The sequence below is a fragment of the Furipterus horrens genome, unplaced genomic scaffold (genome assembly GCF_987537825.1).
Source record: "Furipterus horrens unplaced genomic scaffold, mFurHor1.1.pri manual_scaffold_7, whole genome shotgun sequence".
NCBI lineage: Eukaryota > Metazoa > Chordata > Mammalia > Chiroptera > Furipteridae > Furipterus > Furipterus horrens.
The window spans coordinates 115,804,334-115,824,173 of NW_028327177.1; the positions used below are offsets into that span (position 1 = coordinate 115,804,334).

General features: G+C 40.9%; 1 protein-coding gene across 2 annotated transcripts in view; it reads left to right on the forward strand.

The window, feature by feature from the left end:
- CPNE4 (copine 4) overlaps positions 1 to 19,840 on the forward strand; it is a 433,285-nt gene that overhangs the window by 274,583 nt on the left and 138,862 nt on the right. For both annotated transcript variants that reach the window (XM_090283000.1, XM_090283001.1), the window contains exon 3: positions 9,146 to 9,325. In XM_090283000.1, coding sequence (XP_090139126.1) covers positions 9,146 to 9,325 — 180 coding nt within the window. The remainder of the gene's footprint in view (positions 1 to 9,145; positions 9,326 to 19,840) is intronic.

Consider the following 19,840-nt stretch of genomic DNA (forward strand, 5'->3'; position numbering starts at 1 on the left):
ATTTGAGAATGTCATTTAAAAATTGTATTTTTTAATTATAATTGAGATACAATGTTATATTTGTTTCAGGTATGCAATATAGTGATTAGACATTTATATATCATACAAAGTGAGCACCCTAAGTCTAGTACACATCTGACACCCTGCATAGTTATTACAATATTATTGACTGTAGTTCCTATGCTGTACTATACATCCCTGTGACTATTTTATAACTGGTAACATGTCCTCCAACCCCCTACCATCTGGTGACCATCAATTTGTATCTATAAGTTTGTTTCTGTTTTGTTCACTTACTTGGTTCCTTAGATTACACATATAAATGAAATCACATGGTATTTATCTTTCTCTATCAGACTTATTCTCTTAGCATAATATCCTCTAGGTTCACCCATGCTGTCCCAAATGGCAAGACTTCACCCTTTTTTGTGGCCAAGTACTATTCCCTTTTATGTACAAAAACATCGTTTTAATATCTATAGGCCTCAGCTTCCTCTGCTAACCATTGAGTCACTGGAGTAGAAGAGAAATGACATACATGTGACACCTGAGCCACCATTACTCACTCCTACACCGAGGGCAGACATTGCTAATTGACCAGCCTTCCCACTAAATAGAGATAACCTCAGATACCTTTGCAGCACCTTGTTCCCACCAATCACTCTGCACTGCGTGGCAGGATGAAAGCTGTTGCCATTCCCAGATTTGATGAACTCTAAGAATCTAAGACCTGAGGTCATTGCTATCACCCACATATACTTCATGGGGAGAGCCAAGTGTCAAGGAGAGGTGAGTACTGTGGGGAAGAGTGAAGGGTGTAGGCTGATATGCTCCTTCCTGCCCAATAGCATTTGGAGAAGGTCCACTTGGATCCTGGGACTAATTCACAGTTTGACAATTGACTTATAAACAGAATGAATGTTGGTTCTTCTGAAGGAGTTGGGGGAGGGAGACTTGAAACCTAGAAGACTGACCCCAAGCAATGGGACAATCCCCATTGCTTCATGCCTGCAGGTGGGCATCCCTGGTGAGGAGGGCGGACATGGGCTTGCGAGTCCACTTTTACAGTCTGCTAGCTGGTGAGCATGTGGGACTTGTGACATGTGTGCATCATCCTGCAGATGAGGTTTTTCTCACTAATTCAGACATCAATAAGAAAACTAAGGCTTCCCAGTCTTTGGTGGCTTTTTCTGGGGATTCCGCAGTTTGATGGAGAGATGTGGTGGGAACATGCTATTAATAACCAACATCTGAGTGAAGTGCAAACTGCTGTACATTTGTGTGGGATTGGCCTCCAAGCTCCATATGAGAAGGATCTGACAGCAGCTGCAACTTGGAGCGACCTGCAACCCAACACCTTCTCTCTGCCATCCTTGCAGACTGCCTGCTTTGAGCAGGCGGGTGTGAATTTTGCCAGGCAGTTTCTGATTGCTTGATATTTACATGCCAGCTTACAGCTGGACTGGGGGTTACAAGGCAGTTGATTTAGGACTGAAAAACACCATTTTGTCATAGAATATTCTAAAGTCCTCTTGGCGGGAACATCCGGATTTCTCCAGAGCTATTTGAAGTGGAAGGAACTTGAGGGGTAAAATATAAAAGGATAGGAAAGAGAGAGTTAGAAGACTAGCAAAGGCATGCTAGACACTCAGCTTTCACACTGAAAAGACTTTTCAGGGTCTGTCACTCAGCTGAAGGTGTTAAAGATTATTTTTCTCTCAAAGAGCATTTGGAACCCTGAGTGTTGGAAAGGGCTCTGCTTGAAACCACTCTGGTCAGGGTACCTGAGTAGATTTGCGCTCTTCAAGAGAGAGATGCCACATTCCAGGAAAGAGGTCTAAAGGAAATCCCAAGTGGCTCCATCACTGAAGAACTGGTGACCTTGGGCATGTTAACCTCTTTAACCTTGAGTTTCCTCATGTGTAAAATAGTTGTAGTGTTAATATGTGGGTGTTGGGATGACTAAGTGGAGCAGTGCATGTGAATTGGTTAGAACAAAGCGTGGTGCATACAAAGTACTCAGTGAATGCTGTTTGTGATCCATTTTGGGGAATGGTTGGGGAATAGAATGCTGTGCCTAAGGGTAATGTACCACATCAATTTGACGTGGATTACCACTTCTCCAAGTTTTAAAAGTCCATATAATTCATTCATCCTGAGCCACCAGACTGGACCCAATTTCATCTGCCCTTCAGATTCAGGAGGCTCTTGCAGGTTTTGCAGTAGAATCTTGGGCCATTTTTTAGAGCATTGCTGAACCAGTGGGAGTTCCAGCCAAAAAGGAAATGTTCATAAAGGGACCACTTCAAGTTGTGGTTGTATCATCAACTGTAACATTAAATGTGTTAAATTGTGAAATAAAACTATGTTTTAAAGTCATTGAAAGTAAGGACCGAAGATAACATGTAAAGTGCCTTCTGTGGGAAGGTAAGAAGGTGTACAATAAAAGTGCATCATTTTTTCTCTCACCCCTTTCTTTGCCTGAGCAGAAAAGTCACCATCTCCACTGGTCACCACCCAACTTGACATCCATTTCAAGAGGGAATGAAATAATTTCCTAGGCAGATGTCCAAATGATTTCCTAAGGAGATAGTTCTGTGAAGTGTGTTATCCCCACAAAAATTTTACTTCAAGCAGGGTGACTTCCAAAGTTTCTCATCTGGAAGATCTCACTCTTTATTAAGTCTATTCATGTGGATTGTTCTGAAAAGCAAAGAGCCCTTGGAGAAGTTTCTCTATTTGTTTAGCTGGGGTAGAAGGTGGATTGAACTAATAGGGAACACTACTGGTTTTGAGGGATGTGTAGTTCTGTGTTAATCAGGACTAACATCCACAATATAGGATATTTAACATCCAGTAGTGTCACCTTGTCATGACAACCCCCAAGTTCACTACACATTTCCAAATAACCCCTGGGAAAGTGAATATTGCTTCCAACAAGAACCACTACACTAGACAAATGTGTCAAGGTTCAAGGTCAGCTTCTGCTCAGGATTTTATAAGTTGAGGAGAAGCAAAGGCCACCAATATCAAGCATGTTTTTATTTTTAGAAACTGTTGAGCAGGGACACCCAGTCCATGTGGCAGGTCAGCCAGGCCCCCCAAAATGATGCATCCTCAGCATGTAGACATATCACAAAAATAGCACTGGTAAACTGGATATCACACGTGACTCTTTATATAACTGACAAATGTTAAAGAGTTTTTATCCTAGGGAAGTAGAGAAATCACTTATATTGAAAATAAAAGTCATATCTCACTAACACCACCCTATCTCTGCTGAGTGATTTCTGAGACTCACAATTTGTTGCAGCTCTATGGCAGCCACTTAAAATCAGCAACTGGAATCCTGAAATTGGATAATGCTACTCTGGTGGCTCAGTGATTTGATCTTATTATCTAAATTTTATGTGGTTTAATATGTCCTCTTGGAACTTATATAGTTTGAAAAATTGTCTGTAATAAATCCTCTATTTTTGAACAAAAAAGAAGCTATTTATTCTTTATTCATAGAAAATTAATTTCCTTCCCACCCTCAGTAAATAAATATTGAGGAGATATTTAAAGAATAAACACCTAATTATATGCCTCGTCTGGAAGCCATCATGTCTCTCTGGCCCACAATGTCATTCTTCACTGCTTCTGTTGCCCTTGGGATAGGTCCTGGTACTTCTGCAGGCAACTTTAGACTGTTCAGTGACTGGCATCAGTTTGGGTCCCTGCCTTCACCTTCTCCCCACTAAGAGCATCCCATTGTTTGGTGCTCACCTCCCAACAACCTTCTCTCCTTTGCCTATGGCAGTTCCAGCAGCCCTTGGAAGCCCAAAGTCCCAGACAGCCGTTCCATGCATAGTCTGAACTATTTCTTAATGACATATTGACCTTGTCTCCTACACAGTCCAATCTGTTTTGGGTTGGTCAGTGTTCAGGACCTCCGTTGTATTTCCAATGTGCTCAGTGGACAAAGCAGATCTCTAGGGACACAACTGCAGGCTTATCCAATGACTTCTTATATCACTTCCTCATTTTACATTTATTGTCTGGCTCATGCATTACTTGGAACAACAGGGTTTAGGTGCAAAAGCTTCAAATTTGCATGACTATATACCACAGAGGTGAAACACACAGACTCCTGAGCTTGACTACCTAGGTTCAAATTCTATACTTCATAAGCTGTGTGAAATTGGGCAATTTACAGGGTCTCTCTATCTCTTGGCAAGAGGGGATAATAATAGTATCTACCTCATAATGTTGTCATAAAAATGAGAAGAGGGTGCCGGTCAGAAAATTTGAATGAACACTTTCCCATAGAGATATATAGACAGCAAGTAAAGATATGAAAAGAGGTACAACATCATTAGTTATTAGGAAAATGCAAATGAAAACCATGATGAGATATCACAACATGCCTAACAGAATTTTAAAAGTTAAACACACACTCATTTCACCCCTAAGTATTTACCCAAGAGAAGAAGAAATACAGATGCTTGTTTGTGAATAGTCATGGCAGTTTTTTGTGTAATAGCTAAACTGGAAACAATCCAGATATCCATCAAGAGACTATTACTCAGTAATAAAATAGATTTATCATTGGTGCACACAACAATGAACAAATCTAAAAATAATTGGAAACGGGGGAAGGAGGGGTGGCAGGAAGGAGTTACAGAGGGGCATGAGGACACTTTGCGGGGTAATGTTTATGTTCATTATCTTGATTGTGGTGATGGCTTCACATGTATGTACATATGTCAGAACTTGTTGAGTTGCATACTTTAGATAGATGTGGTTATTTTATGTCAGTTATAACTGAATAATGCATAGCAGGCATTCCATAAGTATTATTTATTATAAACATTAATTTTATACTGAAAAATATTTTAGATGAAATTTTTAAGAAAGCAATTTATAAAAGCAAGAGTCAATGATTGAGTCTGTCACCATCATGCCATAAAACCTAGCTGTATTTTTCATTTTCAAGGAATGCTCACAAATAAAATCAAATTAAGGAAAATAGTCAAGGCTTTGAGGTCAAAAGACATGAGTTCAAGTGCCTACTCTATCATCCAGTATCTTGCGCTGATATTTGACCTTGATTTTTCTCATATATAAAATAGTGTACAGCTACATCCCCAGATTGCTGTAAGAATCAAGTGAAAAAATGAATGTGAACCTGTTCTGAAAACTGTAAAGCAACATGAGTATATCGGTTATTATGACCAGGGAGGAGGGGTGATAAGCACACTTTCTGAAGACTTGGTAACAGAAAGCCAGCAAGATTAAAATGAACCTTGACAAAAGCAAAAACAAAAACAAAAACATCCTCACACAAGAGCAAAGGATAAACCCTGCATCTTCTGAAATCCCTTACTCTAATATTCCTACGTCAGAATTGCCTGAGACACTTAAAAATACAGATTTCTGCATCCCACCTTATACTTACTGAATCAAAATTGCTGGGGGAACAGGAATCTAAGTTTTGTTTGTCTGTTTTTAAGTTTTAAAAAATATTTCTTATTGGCTGAAAATACTTTAATTACACAGCTAAAGGGAACAGCAAGAACGGTGTGAAATAGTACACAGCACAGCGGAACTGAGTTAAAAAGACTTGGGCTTTCCATCTTACTTGATCACTGACTTTGTCACCTTAGATTGTAACTGAATCTCTCTGGGCTTCAGATAACTCATCCATAAAATGGCCTAATGATCTGTAAAGGACCCTTATAATTCTAAATGGCTTTTTATTGTATTTTTTCAGGAATCTGAGTTTTAAAGAAAGCTGCCTGATTGATTCTGATATAGCTAGTAGCATGTCAATGCATAGTCTTTTGGAAACAATCACCGTGACCTTAACACATTTCAATGAGAAATATAAGCTACCTTAGGCTCTGTTACTCAGATAAACCTGGCTTCAGTCTTCAGAAAAGATGATGCATCTCCCATAATAGCTGGGAATGCAGAAAGGTTTGGAAGATCTTTCAAATAAGCATTTAGTATTGAGAACCTGTCTTCTATCACCATTCTTCTTTTCCTGAGCACCTATGTTAGGGTTTTTACTGGCCCTGAGATTATCTTTGGAAATTACCTACCTTGGTAATGTAAATGTGTATTGCTTAATCTCCTTCCAACCAGCCATTTCCCTCAAGAAACCATGCTATTCAGTGTTGCATGCTTGCAGCTTGCCTTGGGCAGCCTGTCTGAGCTGTGTGGCTTGATGCCAACATGAACTTTATACCTATGTGCGATCACCATTTGAAAATCAAGAAGTGAGAAGAAAAGTGGAAGGATTGGGGTAAATCAGCCATTTGTGTCATTTGGAGTGGTTGGTTAAAGCAGAGGCAAAATGACTAGAACTGGATGGAGTCTAAATCTGCTTTTGACTGTTATTCCATCCATAAAGAGAGATGGTTCCATTTCTGTGTCTTGAGGATGTCAAATCCACCTATAAGTTAACTTCTTGAGAGTCATTTTGAAATTCTCTGTCAAATGATACCATGTGAATATAATTAAATCTTTTATTGTATGGTTCATTATTCTACAAATTTGGAACAGATGTTACAAAGATGCCTGTAGGGGGAAGCAGGGAAATTCATTGAGAGAGAGAGCTTGGCAACTGGTGAATGGGTGTCCTTTCTGAATGGGGCCGTTACCAGTTGTTGCCATGTCTGAATGTGGCACTAGGTTGCCAAATATTCTGATATTTTCCCCTGAAGGTTAGGCAATAAAAATAGCCTTTCTTTTGTGGTAACAAATTAAGGGGAATATACTATTAAATGGGACAAACAAAATACCTCCAAGTCAGCTTGAACATACAGACTACGAGTTTGTGACCTCTGATTTATGCTGTAATTCAAAACCATGATCTCCTAACAACTGAAAAAAATTATGCTCATACAGCAAATCCTTGTACCTGTACAATCGGCCATGACATATGCAGGCCTGTCCCCCAGAATGAACATTGTATATAAGAATGTAAAAGTCAGCTCAACAGAAATGGAATCTTCAGGGACAGCCAGCAGGAGAGTCAGATCACCATTGGGCTGAACAACAGCTTTTGTAAAATACTAATCAACATTTGGTTAGGGTTTGGTTTTCTATCTGTTGGACAGGGACAGAACCAGAACCGTATTCTTTTCCTGGCAACCTGGGTTGTCCATCCCACTAAGAAAAGCAGGGGGTGTTCCTTACAGGACAGCTCTCTCATATAGGCCCCACAGGCAGGACCTGGGCCACAGACAAATCACTGAACTCAAGAATGTCAAATAGAAATAGACTCATAGATACAGAGAAGAGAGTGATGGCTGTCAGAGGGGAGGAGGGTTGAGGGGCTGGGTGACAAAGATGAAGGGATTAAATGCAAAAACAAAAAGAGAGAGAAAACAAAACAAACAAATAAACCTCATAGACACAGACAACAGTATGGTGACTACCAGAGGGAAAGGGGGTAAGGGAGGTAGGAGAGGGTAAAGGGGGGGTAAATAGTGATGGAAAAGACTTGACTTGGAGTGGCAAACACATAATACAATATACAGATGATGTACTATAGAATATTACCCTTGAAACCTGTACAATTTTATTAACCAATGTCATCCCAATAGATTTAAAAATACTAATAAATCTAATATGGAGGAGAAAGCAAGCATGTAAAATCTGATTAAAGAAACAATGAAAAGGAGGAAAACTTTTCCAAAAAAGAATGTCAGTGGAGGCTGCAGAAAATATCAAAGTTTCTTTGCTGGAAAACGTATATATGCATGATATGGTCAAACACCACTTTCCCTTCATTTTCTTGAGAGACTTTCCCTGTACTCTCATGGAAGTTTTCCCACTTTGTGCTAATGAATGGCATTTATGAAGTATTCATTAAACATTGTTTCTATTTGAAAGCCAACAGTGCATGGAGACTCCAGTTGATTTGTAAAATATAAGTAATGGATATCTCCACTTGAGAGATATTATAAAATCTTGGGTTATCTGTAACTTGGTCCTTTAATATTTCCCAGAATATAAATGGTGTTGTGTATTTTTACATGGGATAGACATAGAAGAATCTTAGCAGTAAGGATACCAGCAGAAAACAGATGACATACCCAGAGAGTTTCACCTAATGGGACACTTTTTAAGGACATGAGCAGGGATAAGGAAGCCCACAAAGGACAAGGACGGTGAGGCGTTTAAGACATCAGGGACAGCAACAGCAAGAAGTCATTACCACCTATTGGTCTGAAGACAGGGAGGTGGCACGAGGCTACCAGATCCCAGCAAAGGTTCTCTTTGTGGAAGGGTGTCTGCTAGCAGACTCTGTGTACAGAGCCATGAAGCCACTGCCTGCACCACTCTCTGACTTCCAGTCTCTGATATCCTGCCAAATCCCTCCTTTAGCTGACTCCAATCAGAACCTAGATGGCAAAAGAGCCCAGGAAATTCAATCCAAATTGGTCAGCCTCAAGGGGCACTGAGAAGGACAGAGAGTGGCAGATACAAATCAGGGACAGAGGGGCAAATGGAGAGTTATTATCACGGAAAGCAAGCCGAATCCTAGCTCATGAAATGTTAGCTCAGGAATCCTCATTTTGTTGATAAGGAAACTGAAGCCCAGGGAATTGAAATGACTGAGTAAACATGATAATCCCCAAATAAAGCATACTTAAGACCAAAGGCAGTTGTCTTCGCATCCATTATCCTTTCCACTTTATTATGCTGGGAACTGTGAGTTACAAAACTCATATAGAGTAAGATTGGCTAAAATGGGCACCTACACAGTCATTTACCATTACTATGCCCATCAGACATCACTAATCTATTATCAATTTCTTTCTTCCTGAACCCAGATGTGCCCTCAGACTCTTCCTCATGCTAAGGCTCCAGACAGTCACTGATAATTGATCTAGTTTCCCTATTATCTAACAACACTAAATATTTAAATACAAAGCTTCAGATTATTCTAATTAGATTTCCCTCCTTGAAACATGACTCATTCTCTGAGGGTGGTGCTTCCTGGAAGACTTTCGAACTACTTGCCCTAGTGACTTGATGGAGGGCATTTATGGTTTGCAAGAAGGTGAAACACCATAAAATTAATTTGCATAAATGTTACTAATAAAAAGCCCTAATCTCAGGTGGATTTTCCCTTTCTCTCTCCTTGCAGGTTGACAGAACAGAGGTGATTCGCACCTGCATAAACCCAGTCTATTCAAAACTGTTTACAGTGGACTTTTACTTTGAAGAGGTGCAGCGCCTGCGGTTTGAGGTCCATGACATCAGCAGCAACCACAATGGGCTGAAGGAGGCTGACTTCCTTGGTGGCATGGAGTGCACACTTGGCCAGGTGGGTCAACAGGTGTCCCTTCCAACCTCTTGCCTTCTTAGGGCATTTTATCTTCCCATTGATATCTCTGTTCTCATTTAGTGCATGCTTTCTTTCTCTTGATTTTCTTTTCTTTTACATACAGCATTTTATGACTTCTCAGGCACTGTGATATCCATTATAATTACATAGGAATGATGGTGCAAATATGTGAAGTTACTTATTTTTCAAAATTAATCATCTTTTCTTCTGAATTCCTTCATTTATTTAACAACTGTTTATTGATCACTTACTCTGCTCTGGTTGTATGTCTGTTATAACCATATCTTGATACATTATAAATTTCTATCTCCCAACTCAACTGTGAAAACCCCCACACAGGGACTATTGCTCATTTTCATGTATTCCAAGCCTCTTGTGATCAAAAATAGCCCAGGAGAGGAGCTAAATAGATATTTCATGTGTGAATAAATGCTTCTACTTAATCTTCTTCACAACAGCAATATGAAATAAACATTACTGTATGCATTTGTTGGTGAGAAAAGCAAGATTCAGAGAAGTTAAGCTTAAGGCAACATACTAAAAAGTGGAAGAGCTAGAACTTGACCAGGTCAGCCTCACTCCAAACCCCATCATTTTTTTCCCTGTCATTTACTTCAATAATACCTTTCCTTTTCTTATCTTCCTGCTGTACCCAGAACTTTGGTAGGTGCTCGGGGGTGATCTAAATAAAAGTAGTCCCTGTGCCCAAGAAGCAGACACTCTGATTGGAGAAGACATACTACATGCATCTCAAATAGAGTACTTTATGATGCCCCGTAAGCCGCAGGGAGACAACATATCCTGGGCTCTGTCCACAGTGTTGTGGACCTTCAGGGAAGGGAGAACTTTCTGCTGGCTAGACTCAAAGAAGTCATTGTGGGACAGAATGTTAAAAAAATACGGTCCAGAGATTAGAGAGAAAGGAGGGAGGCCTTTCAAGTAAGAAAGCAAGGTAAACAAATCACAGCGGTCAGAACAACCATGGTGGGGTAAGGGGGGGAGAAGACCAGTTTCACTGAATCAAGGTCAGATGCTAATTTACTGTGAAACCAGTGAAGCTTAACCTTCAGAGTCCCCTTCTTATGTGGACCATTTCCAAGGCTCTGTGTCACATATTTATTTGTAGTTTTGTACTTTTTTCTCAAAGAAGGATTCCAAATTATATGAACTTAACTCTACAAAACTAACATCAGTCCCATGGAGAGATTAGGGTTTGATTAAGGGGTTAGTACGGAAGAGTCTGCCATGGCAAAGAGATGGCACATATGCATTTTGTTTGATTGTTTGTTTGTTTGTTTGTTTTTACCCTTCCTCATGCCGCTTATCACTAAAAAGAAACTTCTTCCATGTGACACTGAGTGAAAAAATAGGCAATGTCCTCAGTTATCTTTTCCAACAAATATAGTGATTACTTTCATAGGTTTGTTCCTTGTTCCTTTAATGAAAGGCAAAAGCCCAATGTGGAAGTACAGTGAGGGGTGGCAGATGGAGAACCTGGCATATTCTTCACAAATATAACCTCTTTCAGGACTCTAAGAAAGGATTGATGGCAAAGAGTTCTAAGGTATTGCCAGGTACAGCGTCCAGGATGTAGATATTGAATGAATGAATGAATGAGTAAATGAATGAATTTAAAGTGAAATTCTATAAAAGTAAAATAAAAAGGTGAATAAAATGGCATTTTTTTTTGAGACAAAATGAATCATTCCAAGATGTTCTTTAGGTGATGGGCATTCCTTGTGTACAAAAGTCAAGTTCTGTCCCAAGAAACAAATGTAGATCCATTAAGAGTCCTATGAATAAAAGACCTTCTTCACCCAAAGCGTTGATATTTTTGTCCATGTAAATGACCTTCAGACTTACCTCTTTAGTCTCTCGCAAGTGTCATCTTCCCAGCAAAGTAGAGGGTCAGTAAGTCCTTGACCCTCTACTTTGTGCCAGGCATTGTCCAAGATGTCAGTGATAGAGTGCTGAGCCCAAGACATTGTCCCTGCCCTCAAGCAGCTCACGGTCTAGTTGGGGATAAAGAGTGAAGCAAATATTGTGAAGATTGAGAAAATATATATAAGGTGCTTAGTGGAGTCCATGGCACTCAGGATATGGATGCTGTTATTAAAATGTTAAGAATCAACAGGATGGTGGGAAGAACTGACACATTGTTTCAGGAGTAAAGGTGGCAGTAAAAAGCATAAAAACATTATGACAGAACACCCATATCCTGGACAATTAGTAAAACAACTTTGCCTCCAGCTTGTTGAGTACTTTATTTAGTCAAAAGATTCTGTGTGTGTGTGTTTGTGTGTGTATAATATTTAATCTTCTCAGACTATTTTTAAGTAAAACTGCTTTGAGATCAGGGACAGGTGTTCCAATTCCTGTCTTGCCACAAATGATGCTGAAAAGGAGAGATAAAGGGACTCCCCACACCCATAGGCAGTGACACATTCAAAGCCTGTTTCCTCAAAGCTGTCTACAGGTACTTGCGTTGTCCCTCTGGGTTTGTCACATTCTCACTCTGCCATGTGAAACAGCAGGACTCATGGCCTTTAGGAGAGGAACATAGCAGCCCTAGGCATGCTAGCAATTGGCATTGGCCATGAAGTTGGTACAAGCACAGCAAGTGACTTAGCACTGAGCAATTATGCCAGATGAAGGTTCCCGTCCTTCAAGAGCACTCAAGGCAGAACTGTGTGTTCTCAGCAGATGGATGAGAGGGGCAAATCGCAGAAATGCAGGGTGCTTGGGAAGCTGTGTAATCCTTCTGGGCGAGCTTGGAGATCATTCTTGCATTTCTGTTGGCCAAAAGGAGGCCAGAAACTTAAGCCCCTCTCTTGCTTCACCCAACAGAGGGTATGTCAAAGAGAAACATGACCCCTCACTATCTAGAACAGCAAGCCAATCTTTTTTAATACTGTGCCTTATTTTTTTCTTTAACTGTTTATTAACTGCTTCATTCACCCTAATGATTTTCTATAGGCCCTTTTATTTACTAGGCACTCACTATACCTCAGTCCATCGAATCAGCACAACATCCCCGGGAGGCAGGCATTACAATTACCCCTATTTACATTTGAGGAAACTGAGACTGAGTTAAGCTGGGTAACTTATTTAGCTGTGTCCCGTAGCCAGTGGCAGAGCTGGAACTTGAATGCAGATATGTTCAGCTCCTAAGCCCCTTCTAATCTTTTTCATTTACGGTAATAGCTTGTCACTAACTAGTATAAGTTATGATGTTGCACCTATTAATGCAAATTCAAGTTGGAGTTGAACTTGCTAAGTTTTTTTGTTTGTTTGTTTTACACAAAGCTGATAGAGGTAACATAAGAATCCTCATGCAGGGAAATAGCCTTGGTTAATTTTCCTCAAGGTGTGCATCCTGAAGTTACTTTAAATATAACATGGCTTCTTAAATAACATCAATGTGTCAACCTCCCATAACTAGTACCTTAAAATGAAGTGCCCCGAAGGTATCCCCTCTTGGCCTTTTCACCCGCAACCATGTTGAGTAAACCCATTATCCAAATTTAATAGTTGCCCTGGGTTTCATCATTGCCTTTCTTACAGGCATTTTCTCTTCTCCATAGCTTAGAGGACAGTTGCAGCTGTGCAATGTCCTCCTCTCTTCATCGCCATGTGGCTCTTCTTTAATGTATTTCTTTCCACAAAGTTCAGAGAACATCTGTTAAAAGAACCAAGAGTGTCCTGCCTTATGTTCTCATAAGTGGGGCAGGGAAATCTGTGACCCCTTGGAGTAATCTTGTACTGTCTGGGGACTCTGACCCTCATTCCTAAGAGAGAGATCATGGACTATCTTCCCTCAGAGAAGCTGTTCTCTAATTTGAACTGCATCAGAATTACCAAGAGACTTATTAAAACAGAGTACTGAGCATCACCCTCAGAGTTCTTGATTCAGAGGGTTTAGCAAGAGACCCAATATTTGTATTACTAAGTGATGAGGATGCTGTTGGTTAGGGCCCACACTTCGAGAACTAGTGCCCTAGAGTCTTGGGGAGAAGAATGCTAATGGCTATTGGACATTGTATCATTAGTTTTCATAGTGAAATAACTAATATTTGGGCCAATCGCATGACAGTACAGAGGATATTATCCAAACTCAATGTAATGCTCACACACAGTGAGATTCCACAGGTTGGCATTTGTTGCATAATATCTAATATCTTCATGGAATAAAATTGATGGCCCATGGAAGTCAAACTCACACATTACAGCTGGCAACTCATTTACTTTCTGCTTCTCACATGAAAAGCTTTTTCTAACTAAGCAGAATTACTATAAGCAGAAGCTATTATACATGAGTGATGAATGATGTTACAAGTAAGTACCATCATCTCAGCTCCCATGAACTGGCTAAGAAATCCTGGGCATAGTGCTGCTTCCCATGCTGACCGTCTGTTCTGCTCATTGGCCGGTGGGATTCATGTACAGTGATTGTGAGTGAGCAAGCCCTTAGTTCTCCAAGAACAAAATTAATTTTTGCCTTTTTCTCTGCTATCTTTGTCAAACAAGTAATCTTCTTCAATTCTGGTCCTAGGAAAATCCCTCTGCTTTCTCCAGAGTCCTCCATTTATGCCTTTAAATCTGCTTTTTGATGATCTGGACTAGAGTCATGAGCTCTTGGTCCTGGAGCTGCTGTCAAATCCCTGTGGGATCTTGGGCAGTTTGCTTAGCCTCTCTGACGTAGTGACCTCATTTAGAGAGAGAAGGTTTTGTTTTGCTTAATCTCCAAGTTCTCAACAGTTTAGTCATCAGTGATTCTCATTCATCTCTTGCTTTTCCCCTTGTCTCAGAAAGTGAGCATCTTTCTTGAGTTCTCTTCCCTTTTCAGGATGCTCTCTGTTCCCATCCCCCACCCCATCCCCTGCTAATCTCATCTGTATCCTAGCATGTCATTCAGCCACAGACTGTATCTTCTCCCTAAGTCTCTCCCAGGAAAACAGCCTCTTGTGTCTACTTAATTTTAAGGATAGTTTTTAAAAGGTATATTTGATGGCAGTTAAAGTGGGCCTGTGTTTAACATGCCTTGTACTGTATATATTCACAGTAATATATGATATCTCTCCTAACTCCATGTGGTTACAGGGGACAAGGGCAAGAGACTTGGACCTGGATGAGAATTTGTGAGGAATGAATGTTACTATTGAAAAGCAATGCTTGGTATTTGTTGTGGTCCCATCCCTTTAAGCCAGGCTGGTGCAGGTTGCTTGGCCCCTAGCTTACCCCACCAATGAGCCCAGGACCTGTCTCCCCATACGAGGAGCCACATAGGCTGCCTGGGTTTGAAGGCAGCTCCCCAGGACCTCTACCACAGCTCCCACTTTTGCTTGTTCCCAACCAGCTTTCATTGCAATCCCTTTTACCCACTCAGGATGACTGACTGGAAAAATCCAGTCTGAACCCTGTCTCCATGGTGTTTACCATGCTCTCCCCATAATTTAGCCTTTACCTTTCCCCTGCAGATGCTGTCTTGCTATATCTTCTCAATGATCAGCATCCCTGAGTGCCTTGTACAAAAATTTTCTGTACTTGTCTTAGCCCTGAAGCATGAGATACCACAGCGCCATGAACTGAATCATCAATATGCCAAATGACAAATTTGCTGGAACCAAATAATACAATAGCCCCCAACTTAATTTTCTACCAGATAGTTTTGTTTACCACAAATGAAGCTTTTGAACTATTTATAAAGTTCACTATAAGTTTTTAAAACTTGCAAAATTTTCTGTGTTTTTTTTTTCTGATTGTTTTTAGTTTAGGCTACTTATGAAATCTAGCTACTGATTATCATAAACATTTCTGAATATCTAATGTATCCATAGCCCTGGCTGGTTTAGCTCAGTGGATTGAGCGTCGGCCTGCGAGCTACGTGTCGCTGGTTCAATCTTCCAGTCAGGGTACATCAGAGAAGGAAAACTCTGACTCCAAAAAACCTCCGCTGCCTTGCGGCATACCTCTTCAGGGGAAAGGCTAAGGGAGTAAACCCCGACAGAAAATCCGGAGCCGGAGTCCCTAAGGCGGTTTGACGTTGTAGTCAACACCGGCAACTCCTGCGGCGCACCTGAAGCCAAGCTGTATTGACTCCGTCTTTCCCTTGGACCCTTCAGCTGCGAAGAGAGAGGGGGTCTGCTGCATGGGCAACAGCGGACCCTCCATATTACCCTGCCCAGGCTCTGTAGCTTCAGCGTCATCGCAAGATGTCGATTCAACACGGGAGGAGACAGATACTACCATGTCACTCCCGAGTCGGACTGCACAGCCATTCTCGGCGGTGCAGATAGACTCTTAAGAAGCTACACCATCGTCTCTCGAGACGGACGGCTGCCGACGACGACGACGAATGTATCCATAAGAAGACTAATCTCTCCCTTGTCCTCTCTCCCAAAGGAGAGGGAAAATATAGTACTAGCTTTTAAAGTAACCATTTATTCATAGACCAAAGTACTAGGAGGACATACTCCTACAATAAATATTATTTAAAACATTGTAATACAGCCTGCCTGCTGATTTCAGAGAACTCGAATGCAGGTGGTGGAGTTTGACACTTAAGTATTGTATTGATTCTTAAACATCTGAAGAGCTTTAAAACCTGCAAAGAATTCTAATATGAGGAATTTGTGGGAAGTGCTTTGGGGTGAGGCATTTGCTGAGGCTGCGTTCTCTGTTAGGTGTTTGAGAGCATTTTACAGAAGCTATAGGTCAAGCCTTCATCCCCACTGCATTGCTCTAGGGAGGAGGGTTTGCTTGGGTAATCCGATGCTGATCTTTTATAATACCATTTTTGATTACTGAAGAGACCCGGGAGGGCTTGGAGCACTAATAAGTAATAAGTTTAGGAAGCATCCTTGGAACTCCACAGGGGTTCTGACATCCCGCAAAACCTAAAATCTCCAGTTCAAGCCTCATTAGGGAGAGAGAATATTTTTATTAATAACGTTCAGGGAAGAAAAAAACAATAGCTGCTTGGGTTATAAAATAATTCCCTAGAGTCTTGGTTTCAGATTTAAGGACAAAACGAAGCCAGTTATGAATTCGTTAACTTATTTTGGGTGGAGTGGGAGCCTCTGGGGCTTCCCTGTACACCAGGGCAGGTTGGGCAAGGACCCCAGGGAGCTGGCTGTTATGCTTCACCCACTCTCCCTTGGCATCTGCCACCAGGAGCCTGAGGTCTGCACACATTCCCAAGCCAGTTATCAGAACCAGAGCAGAAATTCTTCAAGCCTCTGTCTCTCTAGTGAGATTCAAACCAGGAAAACTACTGTTGCAGTCAGTCTGCTATGGGATTCCAGTGGAATCAGAACTGCATGGCTTGGGAAAGAAGAGGAAAGCAAGGCTAAGCTTAGCTGGGCCAGTGCAGGGCCACCTTTTTGGTGCTCCTGTCCTCTGCTGAATACTTCCAAGGAGGCGAATTCATCCTCCCACATCAGGTATCCTGGTAACAATAGGGTAATCTAGGACCTCGTTTGTCCAGCCCATCTGAGTTTATACCCATTGTCATGGTTTAATTATTAACACTGTCACCTTTCATTTAAAAAGTGTCCCAATTAGAACAATATAGTTTATGGTCTCTTTGTGACAATAAGCCCTTTTCCTAGCTAACATGTACTAAGAGCTGATCATGTGCCAGGTATTGGTGAGCTTGGTGTTATCAATGTTATAATCCTCATAATCAGGAGGCCAAGATTACACTTCTTAAGTGGCACAGCCAAGATGCAACAATGGGTACTCAGATTCACATTCAGAGAGCTAAGCTCTTCCTACCTTACTCCTAAACCATATTACCATTGGGCTTCCATTTCATATACTTAATAAGAAAAAGGTCCATATCCCTTTACAAAAATCTCCCAAGTCTTCCCACGGATTTTCTCCTAAGTGGTGAACTGAAGGGAGGAAGACTGATATGGGGCCTTGCTGTGTATCCCAGGTGTCATGTTAAGTGAAGCCTGTATTGTCTACACCTGATAGATCAATAACTAGGCTTTGAGAGCTCAACTAATTCACCTGAGATCATGCTGACAGAAAGTTGCAGAGCTAAAATTCAAAACCTAAGTTGATGTGATTTCAATACCTGCTTCCCCATTATACCACGTTACCTACTGTACTCCGTTCAATTTCCACAACCCTTTGCAGATTGGAAAAAGCAGAGTAGCAATTCTGCCTAAATGCTCTCACCAGGTCAAGAGCGGAAGCAACCCTTTCCCCAAGTTGATAAATTGACTCCTATATCTAAAAAACCTCTCCCAGCTCAGGAAGACCTGTGACATCATCTGCAAATAGATACTCCACTGGTGAGTGTTTATCGGAAATATTCCTGACCTCATTCTTCCCTTGGCAGAAACTGACTACTTACATAGCAGTTAAGGATTACGATCAGAGGGAAATAACTGATATGAATTCATTCAATCCATCCAGTCATTCATTTATTCAGTGAATGATGCATTTAAGGCTAACAATAACAAGTTTGCTCTTCTCTGACAATTAGTGACATTGAGCATCTTTCCATATGTCCATTGGCCATCTGTGTGTCCTCTCTGGAAAAATGTCTATTCCGGTTCTCTGCCCATTTTTTAAATCAGATTGTTTGGGGGGTGGGTTTTGGTGTTAAATTGTAGGAGTTCTTTACATGTTTTGGATATTAACCCCTTGTAGGGTGCATCCTTAGCAAATACTTTCTTCTACTTAGCATTTTTTATTTTTCATTTTGTTGACGTTACCTTTGCTCTGCAAAAACTTTTTAGTTCGATGTAGTCTCATTTGTTTATTTCTTTTTGTTAGAAGAGACATATTAAAAAAACTATTACTAAGATCAGTCGAGGCTCAAGTGTGATTCTTGCTCAACATTACATAACATGAGTGAAGCTAGGGGACCATTTAAGTAGCCCTAGCTGTGGCCTGATTGAAAGGGCTCTTCCTATCTCATAAGCTCCTTGAGTATGAATCACTTTGCTTATGTTGTAGGGTTTAGCACAGAGCCTGGATCAAATCCTGCTTTTGTCATGTATGGGAGGCAGGACGGTGTAGCAGTTAGGGGAATGGACTCTGGAACTCGAATAACTGGCTTCAAATAACTCTGCTACTTCCTGACTGTGGAACCTTGAGCAAGTTATCTAGCCTCTCTGTAGTAGGCTAAATGGTGTCCCCCAAAATAGTTGTCTGCATCCTAAGCTCCAGAACCTATGAATATGACCATATTTGGACAGTCTTTGAAGATCTAATTAAGTGAAAGATCTCAAGAGGAGGAGATCATCCTGGATTATCCAAGAGGGCCTTAAATCCCGTGACAAAGGTCCCCATAGAGGACAAATACACACAGGAAGGAGAGGGCCATGGAAAGTAGGTGGGGTGATATAGCCACAAACCCAGGAATAGTGGCAAGAACCAGAAACTGGAAGAGATAAGATACAGAAATCACCCCTAGAGCTTCTGGAGGGAGCATGGCCGAGAACCATGAGAGAATAAATTTCTGTTGTTTTATCTGCCAAGTTTGTGGAAATTTGTGATGGCAGCCCAACAAACTAATACAGTCTTTATACTCAGTTTTCTCTTCGGTAAATGGGCATATGTTAACACTTATTTCACAGGGCTGTCCTGAGAATTAAATAAACCAATGCACCTAAGGCACTTTAGAGCCTTAGCTGGCACATAAGTGCTCTTGAAGTAGTATTTATTATGACTCTATTAGTTGTGTGACCTTAGTTTCTTTAAGTCCCTGGCCCCTTCACCTATTAACTGGTAATAATAGAAATTCTTAGTCTAACAACCTCAAAGCTTCTTTCATTAAAAGATGATCAAATATTAATATTTGGTGGCCAGCCTCACTGAAGACAAGTCACAACCTGCCAAACGTGGTGGATGAAAAGCTTTCTTGTGCCCTTGACCTGACAAAATGCTCTACCCTGGCCATTAGGCTGCTTGAAGATACAGCTCTCTCCTCTTTCTCTTGAATGTCACATGGTGTGGCAGGGGTGGGGGGTGGCCTCTGACTAATAACTGAGCTAGGTCATTTGTGGTGATGATGGGCCTTACCCCCATCATCAGAGGCAAAGGTGTATAATTAAGACACAACAGTCCTTAAATCCCTCTCTGAAACTCTCCCTCCACTCCATCCCTTGCTAATGAAGTCAGAAAAAGGGTAAAAGCCTGTAATTACACTTGAAGTAATTAGAGTCCTGCTTAATAGAAAGCTTAAGACAGGGAGCCCAAACTAGTAGATTACCCATTGCTCCTGTCATTCTGAATCATTCTCCCTAGGGTGGTTCTTTTGTAGGACCCCACTGGGAAGTGAGGACTGTACTGAATTTACATAAAATTTATATACACACCCAGTCATGTCGTATGTCCTCTCCTCTGAATGTATGAGAAAGCTTCAGCATTATACCTTACTTACTACACGTTTACCCATTAATAAAAGTCTAAATCAGCAAAAAAGAAAATTTCATTTAAAATTCCTTTACTATAAATCTTTTAAATCTGATCATA